Source organism: Teleopsis dalmanni, chromosome 2 (genome assembly GCF_002237135.1).
Source record: "Teleopsis dalmanni isolate 2A chromosome 2, ASM223713v2, whole genome shotgun sequence".
NCBI classification, from domain to species: Eukaryota; Metazoa; Arthropoda; class Insecta; order Diptera; family Diopsidae; genus Teleopsis; species Teleopsis dalmanni.
In genome coordinates, this window is record NC_051847.1 from 200,476,565 (window position 1) to 200,502,672 (window position 26,108).

The 26,108-nt window shown below is 30.6% G+C and overlaps 1 protein-coding gene across 1 annotated transcript; it reads right to left on the reverse strand.

Annotated features, from left to right (window-relative positions):
• LOC119685679 (venom carboxylesterase-6-like) lies at window positions 1-24,255 on the reverse strand (the record flags this gene model as incomplete). Its single annotated transcript, XM_038100036.1, is given in 9 exon segments — window positions 1-215; window positions 352-632; window positions 696-865; window positions 1,148-1,685; window positions 1,753-1,942; window positions 2,014-2,175; window positions 2,244-2,380; window positions 8,442-8,546; window positions 23,943-24,255. Coding segments are annotated over 9 exon segments (1,926 nt in total). The 3' UTR covers window positions 1-22.
• Window positions 24,256-26,108: the final 1,853 nt, after the last annotated feature.

Sequence of the window (26,108 nt, forward strand, 5' to 3'; positions counted from 1 at the left end):
AGCCGTTTTTATACTATTTAAATTACATAATAAGACCATTGTAATGTTGATACATTTGATCCCAGAATAGCTGTCTTTCTGTTTCTGGATTTTTTTTCATATCCATTGCCGTTGATATGTCGAGATAGTTAAGATTGTCAATCATATCTTTTGTGTCAATTGGCGACCAAGCTGTTGTAATCATGGTATCCGCATTATCATCCAATGTTGGCGTACTAAATATTGAAAGTAATTAAAATTTTTTAAATATAATATAATGATATATAAGAATACGTTATATATAAATATATATTAATGATGTAGGATAATATGTTATAATAATATATGCTATAATTTGTATAATTATTTTACCCAAATTTCGCAAAATTTGTCCACATGCGCACCATACGATTTTTAACTAACACTTCTTTTGACCTGGGATCTAAACTTAAGTTGAAGAAACCAAATTTGAAGAGATATCCCATTTCATCACCATGACACACTCCAGGTCTTGAAATGCCTAACATACGCTTGTATAAACCCAATGCACCATCGAATGAGAAACGGTACATATAAACCGGTGCATTGCTATATCGGGCATGAAACCGTGCAGTTTTCCGAATACCTTGCAAGAACATCAGATCGGTCAGTAACTGTAATAAATAAACATATAAGTGTGAACTTAACTAAAACGTTAAAATAATAGTTTATTTTACCGCTATCAATTCTTCTACTGATTCAATACCAACAGATTTAGAACCCAAATAAAATTGACGTATTTCGCGGGTTACATAATCAATATCGTCCGTAACATTGAGGTCACGCGGTATCATACGCGCGAAATCGTTCTCAATAATTTGTAATAATTGAGGATTCTTACGCAAACCTATGAAAAAAGTAATATATATGGCTTTTAATCAAGAATCCATTTATATATATATATATATTTTTTTTTTAAATATATATATCAATTAATAAATTAAAAACATCTATAATAATATCCTTTGGTTGTGTCCAAAATATTTTTTAATTTTGGATCACTTTTGGACTGAAATATGTTATTCGTATCGATATAAAAAACCAATATATATATTAACTCTATGTTATCAATACCTATTTAAGGCAGAAATTGAATTATATATGGTACAAAGCCAATAAATTAACTTACGTCTTATAAACAACATTGCTTCATGTGTATTATATCCGGTTATATATGGCACTTCAGTATTGAATTTTTGCTCCCTATACATATCCAATGGATGTTCAGTAATAAATGGATCTTCATAATAAATGCCCCTATCACCTGGTTTGTTCCAGTAACCTTCAACTATAGGCACAAATGGTAAACCAACATTATTTCGAAAATCCTCTTCCGTCAATGTGGTGGGCGCTGCCTCGACTAATTTCATAGCTGGAACGCGACGTAAAAACTCTAAAATCTCTATTGTATCATTAGCGCCGACATAACCTAAATTTGCCGCCAAACGAAAAGCACGCTCTGTTGAGCTTTCTGTGAGTGACCAGGGATTAAGTACGGAACCACTTTGTGATATAGCACGATGAAATAAACCTTTTCCTAGTGGTGAAAGTAACAAAAGTTGTACGGAAGAAGCGCCAGCAGATTCACCGAAAATAGTCACTTCATTAGGGTTACCACCAAATGATGCAATATTATCACGCACCCATTTTAAGGCAAGTACTTGATCCTAATAATAGAAATATGTTTAATGAAATAAACATTAAAAAAAAAGTTTAATGAAAAAATTAACAAACCTTTAAACCTTGATTCCCAGGTGCATCTGGACCAGCAGTTAAAAATCCTAATGGACCTAATCTATAATTAAGTGTTACCAGTACTATATCTTCTGAGACTAAATAATCTGGACCATAGAGAAAAGTATTTCCGGAACCAAAAGAATAACCGCCGCCATGCAACCAAACCATTACTGGTAATTGTGGATTACTAGAAATATACAATATAACAATATTTCAATGCCATGCCATATAGAGAGCATACAATTTGGTGTTACTTACTCTCCACCTTTAGGCACTCTTTTTGTAAATACATTAAGAAACAAGCAGTCTTCGTCACCCTTAAAAGTATCCAAAATCATATTTTTGTGCGGACAGCTATGTCCTTCACGTGTCGCATCACGTATACCAAGCCAAGGTCTTTCAGGTTCTGCAGCACGAAATCTATAAACATTGAAAAGTCAAGCAACGATATATTATTAAATATTGTGCTTAAAGATGTCATTTCTCACCTTCTGGTACCTACTGGTGCTTGCCCGTAACGTATGCCTTTGAAGCTGTAATAACCGCCACGTTCACCTGATCTATATTTCTGATATCGTCCACGTATTTTTCCATGAAATGTGTTCACCACCACTTTTGTGTCTTGCTACGAAGATAAAATAAATCATTTTAATTTAATTGTAATAAATAAAAAAGTTATTTTATATTAATTATTTAATTATTAATTAATTATTTTTGCTATTATATTATAGTGATTTTAATTAATATAAATATTATTTTTTTATGTAAAACTTAAAAATTAATTATATGAATAAAGTATATTGTATGAAGACTATAATTAATTTGATTAATATATTAATTTAATAAAACTTGTTGTTGAATATAATTGTATTATTTGTTTAATAAAACTATTTTTTAAGATTTAAATGTGTATATTATTTATAAAAATATACAGTAGTTTTATTAGTAAAGAGACGTCTTTGTAACAGTCTTTTTTCATTGTAAATTTCAAAAGTTGGAAGTCGCCATATACATATGGCAAATAATGTATATATATATATATACCCTTACTTAATATGGTTGTTAAGATTTATATTATAACATAATGATTTCTTGGTTTCTTGTTAATTTAAAATAGTCTTGTTCCTCACAATCCAGCGGTGGAAACGTTTATCAAAGTTTTTGTAACAATTATATGTATGGGACGGAATTATCTTTAGTATGTCGATTGAAACCTGATGGATGAAACTTGTGCAATGGTATCGAAACGTTATCCTTCTATCGTCAGTTTTAATTAAGGGAATGGCCAAAAATGGCTCACAACCAAATTAGAGGAAAATGTGGATGATAAGAATAATGCATTAGATAGGTTGGAGTGCCGGTCTTGTTTCAAAAAGCCCACTTAAGCTCAAATAATAGCCCATTGTGGTAGCACAGAAATAGCATAGTACATACATAGATTTAAATCGGTATTTAGGCAATGAAGAAAAATATGACGAGCTGACAATTCTATAAACTTGGCCAGGTCCCTAACATTACAGGATGACAGCTCAGTCAGGTCGGTGAGAAAAGGAGATTCGTAGGAGATTTTTAATCTTATTTTAGCTAAAGAAGCGCACTGACGAAAAGCATTATGTGTTTTAATGAATTCGTGTATCTCCTGACCCATATATGTTAGCTGTACAACTATCAGATAATATTCCGCGTCCACAGATTAACTTTCTTGGACGAATTCAGTGTAAACAATCCTCTTTGAATAGAAGAAAAATGTTAGCATTGTATTGATATCGCTCTTTTAAAAAAGTAATCTTCTTTCCTTTAGTGACTTTCCACAGATCAAAATTAATAGGTCTTAATTCTTGACACATGCAGTCCAAAAATTATATGGAGACAATTGAATCAATAGATGTTGCTCAACATCATTGTTGATGAGTACTTGGCGGTACTCAAAACAGCTATTGATCGGCCCAAGAATTCAATTGATATGTAAAGTTTTTTCGGTGTGACTTTAAACTTTGATTACTTCATCGCGGATTTAAAAAAAATTAACATTTTATCTCAGTCTTTATCTTAATTTATGCATTTATATTAACATAGTTGCATGTCTTTCGAAATTTCTGTTCTTACCATTGGAAGTAATTCGGCGCTGTCGGGTTTATACATCAGTTCACACAGTTCAAATGCTAAATAACTGCATTCTATTATGAGCTAACCGAAACAGTTTTTCACATTGCAGTGTAAATGTTTCTAAATTATTAGATAAAAATCTTGTTACTCAACACGTACATTCTATTTAAGCAGAGTAGTTAAAAAAAAAGTTTGGTTTCGACATAACGCAATTCTCCATGACCCCATTACATGGTATTACATAGCATAACCCGCCAAATATTCTAACAAAAAAGTGAGTAATTCTCTAACTTAAATTCACGTTATTGATATTGTATTATTCATAAGCATTGAGTATTTGCGACAACTTTTGGAGGAGGGTTCCTAGATGCACCTACATTTATTATAATATTTAACATTTTGTTTCTATTAGTTTTTATAGACGATGTCCTGGAGAGCATATGGGACGACACCGTTCATAGTTTAAAGAGTGACCATGGATTGTTTTCCTAAGGGATATGGCAATGTCTAGCTAGAATTGTGACAAGTGGTAAATGTGCTAGAAAATATAATTATATTTTTCTTCTTCTTTATTATAAGATTAAATCCGGTTTTGTTACAACAATTGAATTGGATATATTTTTGAAAAATTCATTTCCTGGAAGTTGAAGCATGCTATAGAACTCGTTCTTTTCTTCTTTTGGCTTACAGATGTCAGGCGTATTTATACTCAAAAAATGGGTTCTGGTTCTATTGTTAAATGCTAAAGTGACTTATAGTAATCTGTCGTTTATATAGTTTGTTGATTTTATTTTGTCTCTATATTTGTCGTGAATGAGTATTCCTACACCTGACGAAGCACTTTTTTCTTAGTTTTTGCCAGAATACATCATTGACTTTTCCCTTTCTTTTTGTTTCGGACAAGGCGCAGATATCGATGTTAGGTCTGACCATCTCGATAAGGAGTTCTTGATCTTTATTTGACAGTGAAGTTATGTTCCAATAGGCCATGTGTTTTTTATGTTTCCAGGATCGTTTGTCATTATTCATTACCGGGCCGTCATCAGTGTTGTTATTTTTATCCAATAGATCTTTTTATTCAATGGATAATATTCTGCGTTCAACGCGTGACCATCTGAGATGCATAGTGCGCTCGGGGTTTCTAAAGTTCTTAGAACCCTAATTTAAGATAACTAATTTTGAATAGCTTTTTGGCATTTAAAAATTTGCAACTTCAAATGAAGTTGTTTTATGAATTACAAATTGTTCATGGGAGTTTGATGACTTCAAAGCAAACTTAATAGATTAAATTAACAACCGTTTGTTTGACTAAACAATTAAATAACGAATATATTAAAATATTTCTGCGTCATTATTATGACTTGTTTCACTCTTTTTAACTTTAAGCTTATTAGACTATATTGATTTTCCAATATTTTCTTATTCTTATCTTGAACTTAATATATAGAGTTTATGTGGAGTTTCTATAGAGTTATAGAGTTTCTCTATGTTATAGAAAATTTTAGTTGAGTTCTTAGTTATATGAAATTACTTCTGTATATACAGACGTTTAATAAGACGAACAATTTCCATTATATCATCAAGAATTATTAGTGATCTACAATGTACAATAAGTCGCATTTAATAAAATGGATAGTGTTTTCCACGTCTTCGAAATACTACAACGTTACTATAGCCTTTAGGTGGGGAATTCCGTATGGCCCCGTATGTCGATTCTGGTTCTTCCGTATATTTCATGTAAGCGAATAAAATTTTTATCTAGAAAAAGGGATTGAAATACAAATATCGCATTTGATATCTACTGCAATGAAATTCCACAAGCAACTTTTAAAAGATCATTGGATCTGCAAAGTCTTTTCTTGTGATACTTAGTCTGGGAGTATAATAGGCTCGAACTTACTTACAAAATACGTATATTTGATACAAATTGTCAATTCTTATTGTTAGTGATGTGCTATGTTAGATATGGATATGAAAGATATGTGGTTTGAAACAGAACCATCACAGGTACTTCATAACATATACTATTTGATTTTGTTGTCCGAAAAATATTCTAAATGTGTCATTTCACATTTTGTTGATATGAAACAGTCACTGAGATGTTGCGATTTATCACCACTGGGTTTTTTTTTGTAGGGTTATCCATAGAATCATTTTTCTATAGATAATACTCAAACTACCGAATGCTTAAAACTTAATATTCGTCACGTTAAGGCAGAGTTATTTGTAACAGTATGCCGTCAAGTGATAGAAAAATATCTCTAAAGGATTTAGTACTGAAAGATATCTGGAGAACATTTGAATGATGTATTTTATATCTAATGGCAAAATCTAAACAATACATTGAAGTAAAAACTTGATTGAAATCGCAATTACAACGTTTATTTTCGTAATCAGAAAATATATATAATAAATTTTTTATATTCAAATAAACTATTAAAATGAAATTATACACTTCTTTCAACATAATTATATTTTTTTTGTTTTGTTAAGCAATTATAGTGAACGCTAAAACTATTTCATTTACTTATCCAATTTTTTTAGTAAATAATTTGCTTATTAAGTAGGAACACCCACACAAAATAATTAATAAAATTAACCAATTTTGTTGATATTGAAACTAGACTGCCACATTTAAATAAATTTATTAATTTTAATTACAAATAATTAATTAAAATAGAAAAACTGTTTCTAGGCTAATCCGAAACTCAACTGCCGTACAAAAATAAATTTTTTTATTTTAATTAGAGAACTTTCGAAAAATTAAAGAGAGGTTATAAATAATTAATTAAAATAGAAAAACTGTTTCTAGATTAGTCCGAATCTCAACTGTCGTATAAAAATAAATTTATTAATATTAATTAGAGAGGGTTCGAAAAGCAGTAAACCACAATAACACAAATTCTTTTTAAGTTATTTTAATTATTTGAATTTTTGTAGTATTGCCAAATACCCCTCATCAATGGTCTTGTAATTTTTTCTTGTATTTATTAAATCGATAATGATTTTTTGAGACCAAGCGTTGAACTCGTTCTCTGTCAAATTTCGAAGCTCAGAGTCAGCGTTCATTAGAAAACTAATTCAAAGTCATACTTGACTTGGAGTTTTGTTAATTTGCTGTGAAAGTTCATTAACAAATTCACTTGCTGTATTATATTAAAATGTGATCATAAACCAGGTGTAAGATGATCCCTGGTGGATTCACTTAGGCCTATTGGCCCATTGTGTTACCGTATATGTAGGAAAAACTCAGGGTTCAAAATCACTATTTAGTGTCAGGTCTTGTAATTGTTTAAGTTCCTCAAGAAAGGGGCTCCTAAAGTGTTGAGTCGCCGCCATGCATGAGCTGGGCAAAAATATAGTAGATGAGAGGCATTGTCTTCCCCACAGCTGCGACAGATTTGATTAAAAGGGAGACCTGTAAGTAAACTAGCATGGTTCCCAAGTTTACAGTGATCTGTAAGTAAACCTACCAAAAGACCGATATCTCTACGGGGATACCTAAATTAATTATTAATTATTAATTATTAATTAATAATTTTAATTCTAAATCTATATCCAAATAAATCGATTGACTATAGCAATATTTTTTCTAGCTAACTTCTAATACGAAAAAATGAGTTCGGTGGAATAGTGTATAATTAGCCACTTAAGTAAATACCACAAATGATATACTTTGAATGTGCAACTATTTATGCAATTAAACCAAAAAAAAAAATTGAAAAAAATAAATAAATAAATGAAAACAAATCTCAAATCTGTGCAAAGTCATTGACACCAATCGCGGCCTTTGCCGGAGTACAGGTGCAGCGTGAAACGAGCAGATTTGTTTTGTATCTTTTACTATTGTGAAGTGACAAGACTCAAGCGCGTTTTGTTGACCGATTTCGGTGCACATGGTCAATTGCAACAATTCAATTTCGTTGCAGTTATGCAACACATCACAGCTGCATATATTTATATTTTGATGTCTCCTCTGAGCAGCGGCCCAAGCTCAACTTTAAGTAAATATCACGCATACGGGGGCTGCACTGTAGGTAAGTACAGGTATCTCTTGTAAATTTTTTCTTATTTTTTTTCTTATTTTTGTGAGACTTGTTCGTTGACCGTTGTAAGTCTGGTTACAAGTTTGTAATCGCTTTTCATCAGTTTGACTTTACAACGATTTTGTATAAGTCACGCCAAGTATCTCAACTTAATCTGGTTTTCATTTTTAGCGCCTAACTGCATTTTAACATTTACACGGCTTTTATTTGAATAACTTTGGCAATGTTGGCAAATAAAAATTGGTTTTTATCTTTTCTTTAGTCTAGTTTTTACGGTTACTTGTTTTATGATTGTTGAATATTACAAATTATTTTTGAAGGACAAGCATTTAGAATGGAAAAAAAAATTGTAATTAGATTGTATTAGCTTAAGAGACTTCTTGAGATCACTTATAGTCATACTCATTCATATACAATAGCTTTGAATAAATAAATATTAATTAACAAACACTTCACCTCACACCATTTACTTGAAAAGCTAATAAAAACTAGACTATAAAATGACTTAGTAGATTTTAATAGTTGTCTACTTACTCTTAGTGTTCTCACGACCTCTTGCACCACCCGCATTGCACGCGACGGCAATAGTTGCACTAATGAATTTGGATGAGACGTCAAGGTTTTCCATGCTGTGGTTTCCTATAAATTATGTGAGAAAATTATAAATTATTTCAAGTAAGAAAATCTTTATTTTAATTGCATTGATAAATGAGTTTCGTTTTGAAATAGAGTAGTGGCTGATTATGGCAACACTAACCAATACAACAAACAACATTGCCATCATACAAGATTGTACTTACGCGTTTAACATAAAATTATAATCAAATAGAGAGACAAGTTGCCAATTGCATTACTACCATATATCTGGCAACCTTCTAAATCAATCATGGCTTGCTGTAATTAACCTTTATCTATCCGAAATAGAAGACACTTCTTTTAGTAATGTGGCTAGTATAGTTCTTGTGATTATAAACGAAACAAAAACTGACCACATGGTAATGTCCCCAAACAACTAAAGATTATACTTACGCCTTTAACATAAAATTATAGTAAAATAAAGAGACAAGTAGCCAATTTCATTACTATATCTGGCAACCTTCTAAATCAATCATGGCTTGCTGTAATTAACCTTTATCTATCCGAAATAGAAGATACTTCTTTTAGTAATGTGGTTAGTAAAGTTCTTGTGATTATAAACGAAACAAAAACTAACCGCATGGTAATGTCCCCAAACAGCTAGAGATTATGCTTACACCTTTAACATAAAATTATAGTAAAATAAAGAGACAAGTAGCCAATTGCATTACTATATCTGGCAACCTTCTAAATCGATCATGGCTTGTTGCAATTAACCTTTATCTATCCGAAATAGAAGACACTTCTTTTAGTAATGTGGCCACATGGTAATGTCCCCAAGAAGCTAGAGGCGATAACCATGAAATATAAATATGATAAAGCACTGCTTCGAAAGAACAAATAATTTAAACTATGTATTACATTGTGACCGAAAAGCTTCCGGAAATTTTAAATAAAACGCAAAATTCTTAATCTTCATCAATATTTATTTTATCTCCTTCAAAATATGCTCCATTAGAAGCGATACACAAATGCCAACGTTTCTTCCAATCATCAAAAAATTTTTTATAGGCGCTTTCCGGTATGGCTTTGAGTTCCCTCTGCGAATTCTGTTTTACGTCTTCTATGGATTCAAAACGCGTTCCTCTGAGTGGTAATTTGAGGTTGGGAAACAGGAAAAAGTCACACGGTGCAAGATCAGGTGAATACGGTGGCTGTTCGATGGTATTTATTGAATGTTTGGCCTTAAAATCGTTGATAATGTTGAACAAATTGAGGTGAATCGGAACAAGCCGGGCGTTGACACGTCGCATACACAAATTGTCCACCAAAATCAAACGAGCCATCTCACGACCGATGCCTAGCTCTCGTGCTATCTCTCTAACACTCACATGAGGATTTTTGAACACGATTTCCTTTGCCTTTTCAATGTTTTCGTCGGTGGTAGAGGTCGAAGGTCGTCCAGAACGCGGCATGTCTTCGACGGTCGTACGACAGTCCTGAAAGGCTTTGTACCACTCATAAACTTGAGTTTTCGATAAAACTGATTCCCCATAAGCCTTTTGTAGCATTCGCAACGATTCTGCACACGAAATTTCGTTCGAAAAACAAAATTTGATGCAAACTCTTTGTTCAATATTTTTTTCCATTGTTTTTTTCGCAACGCACTACTGAGGTGAACTGGTTTCAACAGCTGCCGTAAACGAACTGTCCGACAGATCGCGCTCATTTTTGGCATAGTAATTAAGGACAGTGCTGCCAAACTACATAAACTTAAAATATCGAAAAATATACAGCGCGCGAATTTTAAATGAGAATTTCCGAAAGCTTTTCGGTCACAATGTATATATGTATACGTCAGTCATAATTATAGCTCACAACAGGTCAAAAATATTGGAAACCATTAAGCAGTATATTTATTATTATTAAAAGTTTGACGTGAAATCCCCATCACCCGGTACTACCGCCAGAAGAGTCCTATGGTACTAATTTCACTATTCATTACACAAAGCCCTCTAAAGCTTTGTGAACAAAGTCCAGTATAAAATCTAGAAAAGAGCTCTTAATCTGTTCTGGTGACATAAATTCCATATGAAACAAGTCTCATCTGTTCGTGATTAAAGCTAAACAGTCACAAAGAATATGCATAATTGTTTCCTCATCTTTGAGGCATAATCTGCATTCCGAATCAGCAGATAATCGTAGTTTATGAAGGTGATATTTTAGACCACAATGACCTGTAATGAAACCCTTTATCAACCTTAAATTACATTTTGAGAATTGTTTTTGTGGGAGTACTATATATTAGAAAGCGGTAAAGAACAAATGGCCGATTTATTTCTCTTAGACATAGGGAACGTAAAAGACGTTAACGGCTAAAGGCTGCATAAGTTATTATTTATAACAATATAAACACAACACAAGTTCTATCCGATCACCAAATACTTCACACCAAAAGAAATGCAATGTAATTATTAAATTTTTGTGCCAGTTGATAATAGATTTTCACTATGGTTCTTTATTTCTGCTATGTCAAAAAATTAAAATTGAATTGGTTCTTACGTTCCCCCCTATTTCAACTTTAGCACGAATAATCGAATGCATTGTTTTTCATAAGGTAAACCTGTTGACTGATTTCTTATAACACAAATGATACAGGCTTAATGCAGCTGATGACTGAAGAGAATATTGCGAAATATACCGAATTGTAAAGCTTTACACGGATACATTCATTTCTAACAATGAATTTGACTCAAGTGAAGAAAAAGTTCTTGACAGCTAAAATTACAAACAAAACTTTGAATCCAGTATAATGAAATTTGATTAATTTATTTGATTAATGAAATTTAATACAAAATTAAATATTATCCGCTCACAATTAAACTGTAAACAAACAAAAGCTTTCATTGAAGTTTTACAGAACTTCAAAAAGCTCTTTCACATGCATAAATCAATTTATGACAATGGAAACGAACATAGCTTAATTTGATTAATATAAACTGATTTAGCTGCAGTGGGAACATGTTATTGTTGTAATATTTGTTAGTGTGGTTTAGTAATGTCAAAAATTCCTCTTCTATTTAAGTTGCTTAACTGAACTTAAGTTCAGTTAAGTCCCATACACTTGGATATAAGTTTCTATGTTTTAAAATCAACCTGCACTTCATTTTTGGAAGATCTATATTATTTTAAAAGTAAGGTTTCTAGTTTTTCAATGAACTGATTAATTATTACTTCATCTATAACTTCTTAAACTAAAGAATTTTTCAGAAAAATACGAATAAATGATGTTAGTTCTTTAACTCCAAATTAAGACTAAAGCAATTTAACACAGCATAATAAATGATAGTTGAGAGATAGACCATTCAGAGCTCGCTCTTGTTCTCGCGAAGTAATAGGTAGTTAGCGTTTCTGCAGCACATTTCTAAAAGTACAGCGAAGGGCTACAGGGGTTAAGGTTTAATTAGTAAGCGTATTGCCTCACAAGTTAGCATATAAAAAAGTATTGTACTAGTGTGAATCCTAGAGAAAGTGATAGCAAAAATATTGAATCGGAAAATTGAATCGCTTACAGCATCTTATAGAAGTTAACCATTCTGGTTTAAAACAAAAAAAAAATAAAGGGACTACAACTTCAAACCAGACGCGTACCAAAACAAAATAATCACGGTCGCTTGGAGTTACTATTAGATAACGTCCAGTCTATTTGCTGTTTTTTCAATGTTGTTCCTTAGTGTGATCATTCATGATAAATAATGTGAAGTGAAAAACTGGTTGGTACCGGCTTGAACTGAACTAAAGCAACAACAAACAAAGTACAATACATACGGAGAAACTGAAAGTAACTCTCTTCATATTTTACAATACATTTTCATAATATATATAATATATATCTCAATAATTTATACACATATATACAATCCTTTTTTAAGTCTTGAGTTGGTTTTTTGTTTTTATATTTTATGTTCATAAAAAATTGGCCAGTGAGTGAAGTACACTCACTGAGTATTGTTTGAAAAGAGAGGACTTGCATAATTAAATGGAATATTGTGCAACCTTATAGATATTTTCACTTTCATTTGCATACAGGAAAAGTGTTGAAAGTTGTGATAATTATAGGTAAAAAAGTGGTACCTGTTATAGTTCGTCCCACAAATAGAAAAAACTTCCGACTTTAAACTAAACTCACAAATTCCAGTCGCATTTTCAGGGCAGTACGGAAAGCAAAGTCTATGCTTAATGGGCTCACGATAAAGTGGATAACATACCTGTGCTGCACGGACAATGCTTGAGGTTAAAATCGTATGGTCAAGTCGGGTAGAGTTATGCACCAGTGTTAAAGCGGCTGCATTATGGAGCGGCATTTCTGCTGCTTTTGCAAAATCAGTATTGTTTCTTATAGTTAGTGTAATTATTGGAGTTGCTGTTGTTGTTACTGGTGCTGTTGTTGCTGCCTTTGTTGTTGGTACTACTATTGTTGCTTCTGTGGTTGTATCTGTTGTCGTTTTTGATGTTGTGCCAATCAATTGAAGAGTCTGTGATGCAATCGCTTGTGAATCTGTAATGTTTATTGACGACTTTCGCTGAATTTTATCTTTTGAGTTATGCACATGAACTGCAAACGCAATGAGTGCAACGGATAACATCAGAGCAGCGGTAGCAGCGATACATTCAAACAGACGACGATAATTCATTTTGCTTGTGAATTGCAATTGCGTTTGGAGTTGCTCCAATTGCAGTTAAAATCACAACTTACAATGCGTTTTTTTATCACTGAGTGAAAGACGAGTTATACACTATGCAATAGTTGACAAGCGGTTTTGTTATTAGGCTTAATTGATAGGCGTGCAGTTCAATTGGTCAATGGGCATATGTTATGTAAATAACATAATAACAATATGACAATAACAAAAACAAGCAGTCAAATCATAATAAATAACATTAACAAATTTTCGCTTTGAATGCACAATTTCTTTATTGCAGTTCACTGAACCAGTGAACCACTGTAACCACAAATGCCGTTTTCAATTCAATCCGAACTGGGTAAATACAAAGGCGATATTATTCTGCCTCATATAAAGTAAAAATATTTACAATTTTTATGCTCTTTGATTTTTTACATATTTTTACTAACAAATTTTTACTGTATTTATTATTTTTAATATTTTGTTAGTAAATTACAGACGCGCTCTTTGGTTTTTCACTACGCGGCTCCCGGCTGCAACTGATTGAATTGTCGGTTGCAATTTTCCAATATGCGAAAATGCCAACAAATTTGAAAAGTTTGCTACATCGGCAGCACAATTAAATGCAACATTTTTCCTGTAATTTGTTTTTATTTATTTTTTTTTTTTATTTTATCAAACATGCAACATTTTGGCTTGTTTATTGACATTTTGTTTTTTGAAGCTAAGCGTATTTTTGTTGTCAGTTCGTCTCGTCAATTACTACCCGAGTTCCACCCATGCCATTTTTCTAATATCATATCAGAAATATTTTCAAAGAGTACACGAGTTTTCAGAGTTAATATCTGATTTAATTTAATAAGTTTTTAATTATATATTTTCACATAAAAAAAATTCTATGATAGATTTATCAACTTGTGAAGAAAATGTCAATAATAAATGATTTATTCTCTTTTCACATAATTATATTAAGCAAGTTTTTGTTTCTAAAAATTAAACAATTAAACATCGACGACATTTGGTTTCAACCCGCCGTCTTATTGTCACATAGTGCGCTTAACAGTTGATTGCTAACCACAGAAGTGGTCCTGTTAACCGTTAACCCCTCGTTCTTGCGATTCGACAGCAACGCCTCTTGATTACTTTTTATAGAACTACCTTCTGCTGAAAAAGTACTCGGATTTTGTAAATAAAACACACAAATTTAAATTTTATTCCAAATTTATTTTATCTACTTCAAAATAAGCTCCTTCTGACGCGATACACATATGCCAACGCTTAACCCAATCTTCCATACACTTTTCATAGGCCCGTGGAGGTATGGCTTTTAGTTACGTCAGCGAATTTTCTTTTACCGATTCAATCGACTCAAAACGCTTACCACGAAGGGGCAATTTGAGTTTCGGGAATAGGAAAAATTCGCACCGATCCAGATGTGGCGAATATGGTGCTTGAGCGATGACAGTGGTGTCGTTTTTGGTCAAAAAATCGCGTACAACAAAAATTTTCCATAGTAAAAATCGCCAAATGCACTTGAGGTAGTTTCACATTAACAACTGCTGTAAACAAACTCATTGACAGATGGCGCTCAAATTTGTATCATATGTCAAGAAAGGGTGTACCAACATAACAAAACAAATTTTTGAAAAAAGTCTATTACTTAAGGAGTAGTAAACAAACAACAATATCCGGATACTTTTTGAGCAGAAGGTATGTTAAATAATTGCTTTATGCCAACAAACCAGAAACTCTTGAAGCATTTGTAACCAATGTTCATGCCACAATTGACCACATTTATATCAGAAATAGGCAAAAGTCAGACTGATCGAATTAACCATGTAGCTTGTTGCTGCGGCGGACATATGCCGGAAATCATGTTTAAGAAATAAATGCCATAAAATTATCAGATTATAATTAAAAAAATTTCATTTCAACAATATTTCAAATTTTTAATTTCTCATACTGCTAAAAAAAACACTCTATATATTAAACATTTATGTTGAAATTTGACCAGCCTACATTTTTATAAAAATATAGTTTCCATTGAGTTCTGCCACATTTCAAACCTTTAAGTTTAGTCCTACTCTTTCTATAAGGTCGTAGTTCTATTTTAATTTGTATTACCTGTATGTCGTGGTCGTCTGCTGACTTGAGGGTTATCTAAGCATTCAATTCACATATAATTTAAAATATTTGATTGATTGTATTAAATACAACTAACAATTTGTTGATCGTAAAAATATAAGAAGATTGCTTCCGATATATTGATACTTGAAGTAACTGTTGTATTGGTTAGAAAAACACCCTCATTACAGATAGCCTCTTTAACAAATTTTAAAACTCATGGCTTTGAAAACGAATATTGATACATCAGAAAACTGTTACATTAATTAAAATAAGATCTTGACTACAGATAATGAAATCCTTAGCTTCTTTAACAATTTTTAAAAGTTTAAGTAACAGATCATAAGGTGATGATCAAGTATTTATTGATACCTTAAGGAACTGTAGTATTGATTCAAAGAAGATCTTTGCTGCTGACAGGGTAGATACTATACTTGAATGACTTTTGAAATTTTATTAACAAAGACAGATATTAAGACCTCAGGAAACTGTTGCAGTAACCGTGAAGACTGTGAGGTCACTAAAACCTTATGACTTAGGTTGGACAAAAATAAAACGAAAAGCCTTTTAGGCTTCAGCAAACCTGCAGTTCGTGTGCTTACTGGAGTACTAACGGGTCACTGTGCCATTGTACCTATGCTCCAACGGTGGCAAATTCCAACAAGCGGATTATGCAGGAGTTGCCAAGATGATGAGGAGGTAGAATCTATCTATTCTTCTGTCTCTGTCCAGGACTTCAGACAAAGCAACTTCAATGTCTCGGGGATCGCTTTTTCACTGACTTGGAAGAGATAACGAAAGCAAACTTATCGGATCTCCTCAACTTCATCTGGAAAACCAAATGGTTTAACAAGGATTACAAAGGTTAGCAACTCGCCTCTCCTGGCAAAATTTTTGAGGGCATCACAATGGGCAATATATGACTCCGAATGAAAGTGCTGACAACGGTCAGCACGCGCCTTCCAAACCTAACCTAGTGAAAGATCATCGTCTTTTTAAAAATAGGTACTGCCACAAATTTGCAAAAATGCTTTTTTTGCTTAAAAATACTCATTTACTAATTTCTTAATGATTGCAGTTACAAATTTTGATTGTTTAAGTATTTAATAGCTTTTAAAAGTTGTTTTCACTAATTGTAGTTTATACACTTGATATAAGATTACTATTTACAAGATGTTTTCTAAATAATCAAAAAAGGCATCATTATTTTTGAGCATCCACCACATTTACCTAATTTTACTTCATGCGACTTCTAGCAATTCCCTAATCTGAAATTGAAAGAGGTAAAATTTCTCCAAACCTATTATGGTCCTTCAAAATGCCTGGACCGACACTCTAAGGGAAATTACTCCCAATGAAAAGACCTGAATTGATGTCACTTAAGCAGTAAACGATTCGCACATCGCTTAACGAATGCAGTCAATGAGCTCGTGCTCAACTCAACTGAAATGTATGTATGTATTTATTACTATATTCAATATAAACAACTATAATAGCAGCAGTGATAAAGTATCACTAGTTGTAGAAGGTTTAAGAATAGTAAATATACTTTCACAACAGAATTATAAAAGTGTTGTTAAATTTGTGAATTTATAAATAAAACTATAAATAAGACATTTTCAATTTTAAAGAGAAAGTTAAGATAACCATAGAAAAGATATTACTATATGATGCCTTAATTCATTGGCAGTAAATTTTTTTTTTTTTGATATATCCGCATACACATTTGTAATCAATTAAGCGAGCAACCTAATATTTATTTTGTTAGTCATTCCAATTTGAATTATATATATGCTATATATAGAAAAAAATTATAAAATAAATATTTTCGCGTTTAAAAAGCATTTATATTTACACTTAAAATTTAACGTCAATTAAATTTTTAAACACATTTTTTGTTAAGTGTTTTGCTTAGACGAAGTTATTTAACAATTTAACAAACATTTTTAGTTTATATATTTTTTCTTTAATTTTTGAAAAATATATTTTAAAATTAATAAAGACATTGTTAAGAATGCCAAAACTATTTAAAAATTTATTACACTTAAGTGAGACTCAACTTTTTTTAATATACAAAATATATTTATGAAACTTTTAAATTTATAAGTTTAGGTTATTACGTAGCTTACTTTACATATTAAAAATAAAAACTAATTTTTAAATGGTTTTTAGCAAATTTTTTAGGAGGTATACATCACTGAACACCTACTTATTAAATAATTATTATCGGAGACATAATATAGTCCCAAGCTAATAGATAAGTGTCTTTATAGCATAGCATTTAAAGAGCTATGCACATTTCTTTGCATTAATGAGTTTACTTAAAAAAGAAAATATTTTAAAATTTAATATATATAATATAAGCAGTCATTCGTTATAAGTAAAAAAGTACTATAAAATTCAAATGGATACTAACAAAAGTTTTTACCAAAAGTATCTCAACAATTTATTATCACTCATTTAGCACAATAAAATTATCTAAAAACTTCCTTATTTACTTTTTCGTTTAACTTAACAAAAAAAACAATTAATATCTATAAGAAACTTTAATGCACCTTGATGAACTCTAATTCAATTATTTGTGATTAGCGGCATCTTATGAAAATACTTAATTATATGGAAATTAAACCAAGAACAACTGTTGCAAAAAACAGATCTTTAGATTTACGATAAATGAAGAAAACAAAAGTGAGTTCAAAACTATAGGCAGTATGGGAGATGGAGAAAAGGAGAATAGAAGGTTTCAAAACTTTCTATCTAAAACCGCCAGTCATCTCAATATATTTTAGAATATTTCACTATCTAATGTTAAATTAGATTTGAATGAACTACATGTATTCATATAAACTTTGAATGAGTTTACAAAAACGTCCCCATGTCTTATGGGGACATGAGACATGAGACTATAAGTGTGTCTCTCTAAGCGCACCTGACTGCAAGCGACCTCAATCTCAATTTATTTTAAATTTTACTCATATACTTAGTTTAATTATCTTATAGTGAACTAAGTGCCAATTATAGGAAATTCAATATTCTCATTCAGATACCCCGTAGAAATATCAATCTTATGATAGGTTTACTTACAAGTCACTGCAAACAAAAGAACCATACTAGAAGATTGAATGGCCCTTTCAATCATACTTGTCGCAGCTGTGGGGAAGACGATAAGTGTGCCTCTCATCTGCTCTGTCTTTGCCCAGCTCATACATGGCGGCGACTCAACACTTTTGGAGCCCCCTTTCTTGAGGAACTTGATCAATTATAAGCTCTGACTATAAGTTGTGCCGATAATGTAGTGATGTGTCGCAATGTGTTGATAAATGGCTAAATGTGTGCAGTGCAAAAAATCCCAAAAAATCTCCCATTTGGTTTAGCATCAACTTAGCTTAACTCGCACACGGCCTATATTACTAAAAATAATTAATGCGGCTTATTTAAGCGATATTTATGATTTTAGACAAAACGGTGGCACTTCAATACCATCATTAACTAATATTTAGCCATTATTCAATAAAAAAAAATAGTAACTAATTATTTAAATTAATTTACAGCGCTTTTTTAATTAATTTTGGTCTTCACTATTGGTCTTCTCACTAAAAACGAGATTTCTTAAGCGGAACTCGAAACATTTAATACATGATTAATAACAATGATAATGAGAGGCTTCGAAGGGCAAAGAGCAGTAAATACGTCGAAATGATGCATGGCATAACTAATAATTTATTCAAATTTATTTTAAATTTTAAAATTTAAATATGTTTAACGGTTTGGATGAAGCCATACGTTCGAAATTGTATATGTTGTAAATCAATTTACTTGCATATTTACTCTAACACCCTACAAACGGTATTGCCAGTTACTATTGAAAACGAAGGTATATTTTTTTGTATTGATTATAAGTTTAAACAAAAAAATCTTGATATATAAATTATACTAAATTTATTGTAATTTTTTTTAATAAAATCAACACATTGACAACTGAGAAATCCATTAAGTTGTCGCTTCGGAGTTGTCATTGTCTTTGACTTTAATCACAACTGCAGGCGATTATTTCACTTTTGGATGGAGTCATTGATAAACATAATTGAGTAGCGCTGAGCACTTATTCCGGCCAACAGGGCGTATGCGTGATATTGTTTGTTTTATTGTATTTTTTGTAATGAATTTGCATACTTGAAGAAATAAAAACAAGTTGTACCAAGCCTCTACCTCTACAGCATACGGTTTTACTAAACAAATTTCCTCAATTAATATTTAGTTAACCGGTAAGCTAATTATCGAAACAATATGAGAAAAAAATTTTTTAATTTATTTTTAATATTCATATTATGTATTGAATGATTTTTATGACATATAAGTTGCTTATAGGCAAAATAAAAAAAACTCAGTAGTTATTTTTTTCTTTTGGTGTTAAAAATCCATTATAAAACGTATAAGCAATTTTTGTTAAATAAAAATCATTAACTTCAATTCCCGCAATACGCATTTGTGTCCTTGCGCACTGTTAACCAGAACAATCTAACGTGATGTCTAAAAATTTCACCTTCTTTATATATCACCGATCGAGGACTAGGTAAGCTACAAAAGCAAAAGCAGAGATGTATTTATTACAGATAAAATGATACCTTTTAATAGTGATTTTTATCTAATATATGTACCTTCTGCTCAAAAAGTTCTCGGATTTTGTAAATAAAACACACAAATTTAAATTTTATTCCAAATTTATTTTATCTACTTCAAAATATGCTCCTTCTGAAGCTATACACATATGCCAACGCTTAACCCAATCTTCCATACACGAAGGTATGGCTTTTAGTTCCGTCATCGAATTCTCTTTTACCGCTTCAATCGACTCAAAACGCTTACCACGAAAGGGCAATTTGAGTTTCGAGAAGAGGAAAAAGTCACATGGATCCAGATTTGGCAAATATGGTGCTTGAGCGATGACAGTAGTGCCATGTTTGGTCAAAAAACGCGTACAACAAGAATTTTCCATAGTAAAAATCGCGAAATGCACTTGAGGTAGTCTCACATTAACAGCTGCTGTAAACAAACTAATTGACAGATGGAGCTCAAATTTGTACCATATGTCAAGAAAGGGTGTACCAACATAACAAAAAAAATTTTTGAAAAAAGTCTATTACTTAAGGAGTAGTTTACAAACAACAAGATCCCGATACTTTTTGAGCAGAAAAGATTATGACATTTATTGATACATTATTCCATTTATTGGTAAAGTAAAATTATAATTCAAAATACAAAATAATAAACCAAAATTTAATTAAATTTACGAAATTCAAGTAATCGACCGCAACCGCACTACTTCTATAGTACTAATTTACGACTGCCTGTTTCATCTCGTTCCTTCTTACATTACTTCTATCACTGGCGTTACCACCTGTTTACCTTTCACTTCAACCACTGGCGTTACCAACTGATTACATATATGCAGCAGTGACAAGTATAAACACTTGAAAAGTTAGAAAGCATGGGTCTCAGATTAACATCTATGATCATTTCGTTTCTCTTAATATAACCAAATATTTCATCTAATCTAAATGAATAAAGTTATTACAGAAATATACCGAAAAATGTAAGCAGACTATTTATTATTAAGGACAAAAAAAGTCTAATATACAGTACAATTTGACACTTAACGACATCTATAGATCATAGGTCATTACATACGATCGACATATCTTCCATTACAGAGGGAATTTTTTTAGAAGTTTGATTTTTCTAAATATAATGAATCATTCAAATCATCTATAAAAATATATTTAATAAGAATATAAATAGAAGAAAAAGTATGATGTTTAAGACCGTGTGCGAGTTCGAGTAAATTGAGGTAAAGTAAATTGAAATTTCCTAGGGATTTTTTTCACTGCACTTGTATAAATATTTATTTATTGTACTTATTTATTATTTTTGGTTTAAAATTTTCAAATTTATTTATTTATTTATTAAACATCTTATAAAATGTTTACAATGTTAACACCTAATTTACCTAATTTTTATCTAATTTACCCTACTCAAAATTTTGATAAATACTAACATTCGCTGCCATACCGATATAATTTACTATTTCTCTCAATTTAACATCAATTTACTCGAATTCGCACAAGGCCTAAATGTGATTTCGGGTATTAGAGCGGCGGAACTAATTTTATTGAAACAGAAAAATGAAAATCCAATCTTGTTAGCTTTCAATTTTTGGTTTATATGAGTAAATCATTGAATGTACCTATCAATATAGAGATAATTCGGGAAAATGAATTAAAACATTTTTTGGTTTATATGAGTAGATCATTTAGAGGTAATTTATATAGAAATAATTCAGTAAGATGAGAATACACTATTTACGGCCAACCCACAAATTCTTTTTGTGCATAGATTGGAATTGGATAATAGATTAGAGAATGGAATTTTCTACAATTACCTAATTATTTCATCCACTATTTAATATAGGACACCGTCATGTTGCAGTATAAATTATACCGCTTGTGGCGCTCTCTATCGCCATAATGTTTTGACCGGCCATATCTAAAAAAAAATACCGACTAATGATTCCGTGAAAAAGCATAACAAAATCTATCCATGTTAAAAGGAACTGTATATAATTTAACTGTCAATAGTCTAAATGGCTATCACTAGAAACAACGTAACATAGCTACAAAAAATTAAACCAGAAAAAAAATACTCTTTAGAGTGATATTTATAAAAACATCATATGGATACCTAATTACCAACGACTTCAAAGATATTTATCTTTTGTGTGAAGTCTTGAAGGCGGATTTTTTGCTCTCGTATTATGTCATAGCGTATTTCAAACGTTTTTATTAGTCATTTCATAATATCACATAAAATATATCAGCGTTCGATTATTACTTTAAGCTCAGATAAATTTATCGAATATATTATTAGTATTATATAAATATGATTATACTTATTATTATTAAGTTGGGATTTAGAGTTTTAATGAGCCCGTTTCATGGTTTCAAAGTTTTTTCTAAAGTTCGATTACCTCGATCAATTGAAGTTACTATAAGAAATCTTATTTTTCCTTTTAAGAAGTAAAAAGAAGAAGAATTATTTCTAAGACCACTGATGATGGGTATTTGGCAATACTCGAAACACCTGTATGGTCAGCCAAAAATTCAATTAATTAAAATAATATAAAAAATAAAATTTTTGTTGTTGTAGTTCACTACTGTTCGAAAAAGATCTCTTTATGAAGTATTTTATCCGATATAAGATGAGTATGATATGTTATCTCTTTAGAAGTTTTCAACGTGTATTTGATATTGTAAATTGAAACAAAGTTACAAGTTCTAGTGTTCTATCACATCAGAAAATATCATTGTAAAACTAATAATGCAGGATGAAAACTAATCAATTTTGTATAGTATTTAATTTTCTTATATATAATGTCTCAGAAATTAATAAATATTCTGTACACTCATTAGTGACACCAATCAATCATACCAATAATACAAGCCACAACCTTAAATATGTTCTCCACTCAACCTAACAAAAGAGGACATATTATGATTGTGACTTGTCTACCGGTTAAACGTGTAGGCTGAAATAAGCCTACACGTTTTTAAGCTGAAAATTATTATTATTATTTCCATAGTCCATTAGGAGCTTAAGGAGTCTACAAAAGTATTCCACTGGTTTCTATTTTGTGCTATTGCTTTCAACTCGTTAAACGATTTGCCCGTCTTCTGCTGAACTATCCTTCTCCAGGTCATTGCTGGTCTGCCTCTGCGCCTAGTACCCTGGGGGTTCCAAGTAAGTGCAGCATGCGCGATATCTTCATAAGGTTTACGCAGTGGGTGGATACACTTCTTTCTTCTTATCTCGTTGTTTACATTTGTTTGATGCGTTATTCTCAATAACTCTTCATTTCAAATTGTTTTAGGCCACCATATACCATAGCTTGCGCAAGCTATGAATACTCTCTTATAAATATTTTAATCTCTATTTTATATGAGTATGAGTAATGTAATACATGTGCGCTTCTCTTTGGTGACATTTCTAGTCGGCGATTTTATTATTCTGTTAAAATGATCGGCTTAATAAAAGTAATTATCTTATTTACTTTATAAGATAGATAAGAGTTTGATAAGAGAGTTTGATATCATGAAAATCGTATGCCACACATTTTCTTACGATTCGCGAATTAGTATATGTGCTACATATGTTAACATTATTAACCATCGCTGTTAATAATGTTCAAAAGGATCTTTAAAAGATCTTTAAAAGATCTTTGCTTTGTTGATAAAAAAACTATGTTGCGTTAAATGGAAGACAATATATATCGATTGTGAAGGTCCCATTCTTTAACAAGAGTTGAGAACGTAAAAAGTATGTAAGTAATATTTGTCAACATTATTTTACAAATTTTAAGAAAACGATATGACTGATCTTATTTAATTAAGATATATATGAATTCTCTATAATTCTGTATACCATTATCTTCAACTTCGATTTAAGTTCTATTAGAATTCAGTTCAAGTTCTTAAAACAAGACATTTGCTCGCTAATTGCTAAATATTTAATTTTATGTTTTTAATCACTTTAATAAATAAATAACCTAATAAAGAATAATATGTATATATAATAAAATAAATATTTTTTCACTTACCTTAAGTGAATTTGATATTTTCCCAGCTCTGGCAATCGCTGTGCCAAATGTTGAAGGTGCTATGGCTATGGTATCGGCTTCTGGTATCACAAAATTACAAAACACAAAGGCCAGCACAGAAAATAAAGTCCAAAATCTTTTACGTATCATTTTGTATATAATATTTTAAGTAAATTTTAAAACAATCCGATATAACAAAGTAAAGTGTTTGTTCTGCTTTTCTTATTACTTTTAGTTACTATTTAAACAGATATTTAAACTTATCTTTGCACTTAAACACTTTAAACACACATATGCAAAAATCAAAAAATTGCTTTAAAATATTAAAAAAAAAAAATCAAAAATAAATAAATAATAAAAAAAATTATTAAAAACAAATTTTGCTTTTTCTTAAACCTTTTTTAGTTGCACTTGGTCATGGTCAAAATAAATGAAAACATTTAAAAACGCCCCAGAATTGAATGTCAACTGCTTTTAATTAAATTATACGATCCGCAGAAGACTTCACAATGCCTGACAAGTCCAAATCTTAGAAAAAATATAAAAGTAATAAAATGCCACTGTCTTCATAGCGTGCAAGTCGTTACTTCTGACTTCAAAATTAGTTTCACTTACTCACTTACTCACATACTAACATACTAAGTACTACGGACTACGTAGTAAATTGGTAAAAATTACTCAATTAGTTGCTATTATTTTTACATTTGTAAATTTTAAAACAAAATACATTTTTTTTTGTTTAATGAACTGCTCTACATACGAACAATTCAATTTTGTTTATAACAATAAAAGACTATGCCTAAGTTAAGGTCAGTCAGACTAAGTTACAGACTAATAGATAAAGGGCACAAGCAGACAATAAATTGGCAGTAAAAAGATGCTTAAGCCGTTAAAACAAAGGCTGGAAAATGCAAATTAAATAAAAAAAAGGTACTTAGAATTTTTATTATAATCGTAAATTGAATCTAAAAAAAGCCAAGTTTATAGATTGCCACATAAAGTTAACTAATTTGCTTATAATAATGCTACTCTTGTAGTGGAGGCCAGATTTCTTCAGTTGAAATAACTTTACATATGAATTTTAAATATGTGGCTTTTATAAAAACATTAGCTTTTAATATAAACTACATATACGAATTTCATAAGAATATAATTATATTAAATTTAGTGTATAAATTATTGTATGATAAAATAATTAAATTACTTTTTTATACCTTTACCATGAAGAACACAAAAGACTTAAGCAGCAAACTTGATAAAGTCAACAGAAGTTAGAAGTCAGAAGAGAACTCATCTTTGGTGAAACAAGGGTTTCATCAAAAATTCTTGTTTTAAAGGCAGAAATTTAAAGACATTAAATTGATTTTTACCTTAAAAAAATTATTAGAACTTAAAAAAACTTTTTTTGATTTTTAATAATTTATTGTCTTAAAGATCAGATTTTATTCATATATATTTTTTAATAACTTAAATGTATTGTACACTTGTACATGTATTATAACCTTTTAGGTATATAATTTTAAATTCAAGAAAAGCACCTGGTTTTCTGAAAATACATATATAAATTGATTTGATTGTTTTAAACATTTGGTTTTTTTAAATTGCAGTTTTTTTGTTTCACATTAAACATAAATATAATCATATGGAAAAGTAAAATATACTTAATAAAAATTATTTAATTGAATATAATATAATAAATTCAATTAAATATATTACTTTTATATATATGTATATGGTCGGGTCTCATTGTGTGAAAGAAATCACCTGAATGCGTTGTGGTAATTTAAAAATAGCCACAACGCGTAATTACTGTTATAGTACTTGTAAAAATAGCTAGAAGAATTTGTGGATCAGACGAAACGACCATGAAATGAAATTTAAACCTAATATTTATATATTAATTTACTTTAATATGTTAATACATTACAGTAGAAAAAGACGTTAGTGAAAACAATTGACAAAAAATGTGAACGAAGTTATGGGAGAAGTCAGTGATTTTCTTAGATATGTAGATAGTTTAGTGAAGAAAGTATTGTACCATTCAGAATTGTGACACGAAATTAACGATTGGTGCTTTCTTCTACTACAATTATACTATTATTGTTAGTATAAAAAATATATATACAGTGACCATAGGAAAAGAATGATGAATTTTTTTTATATAGT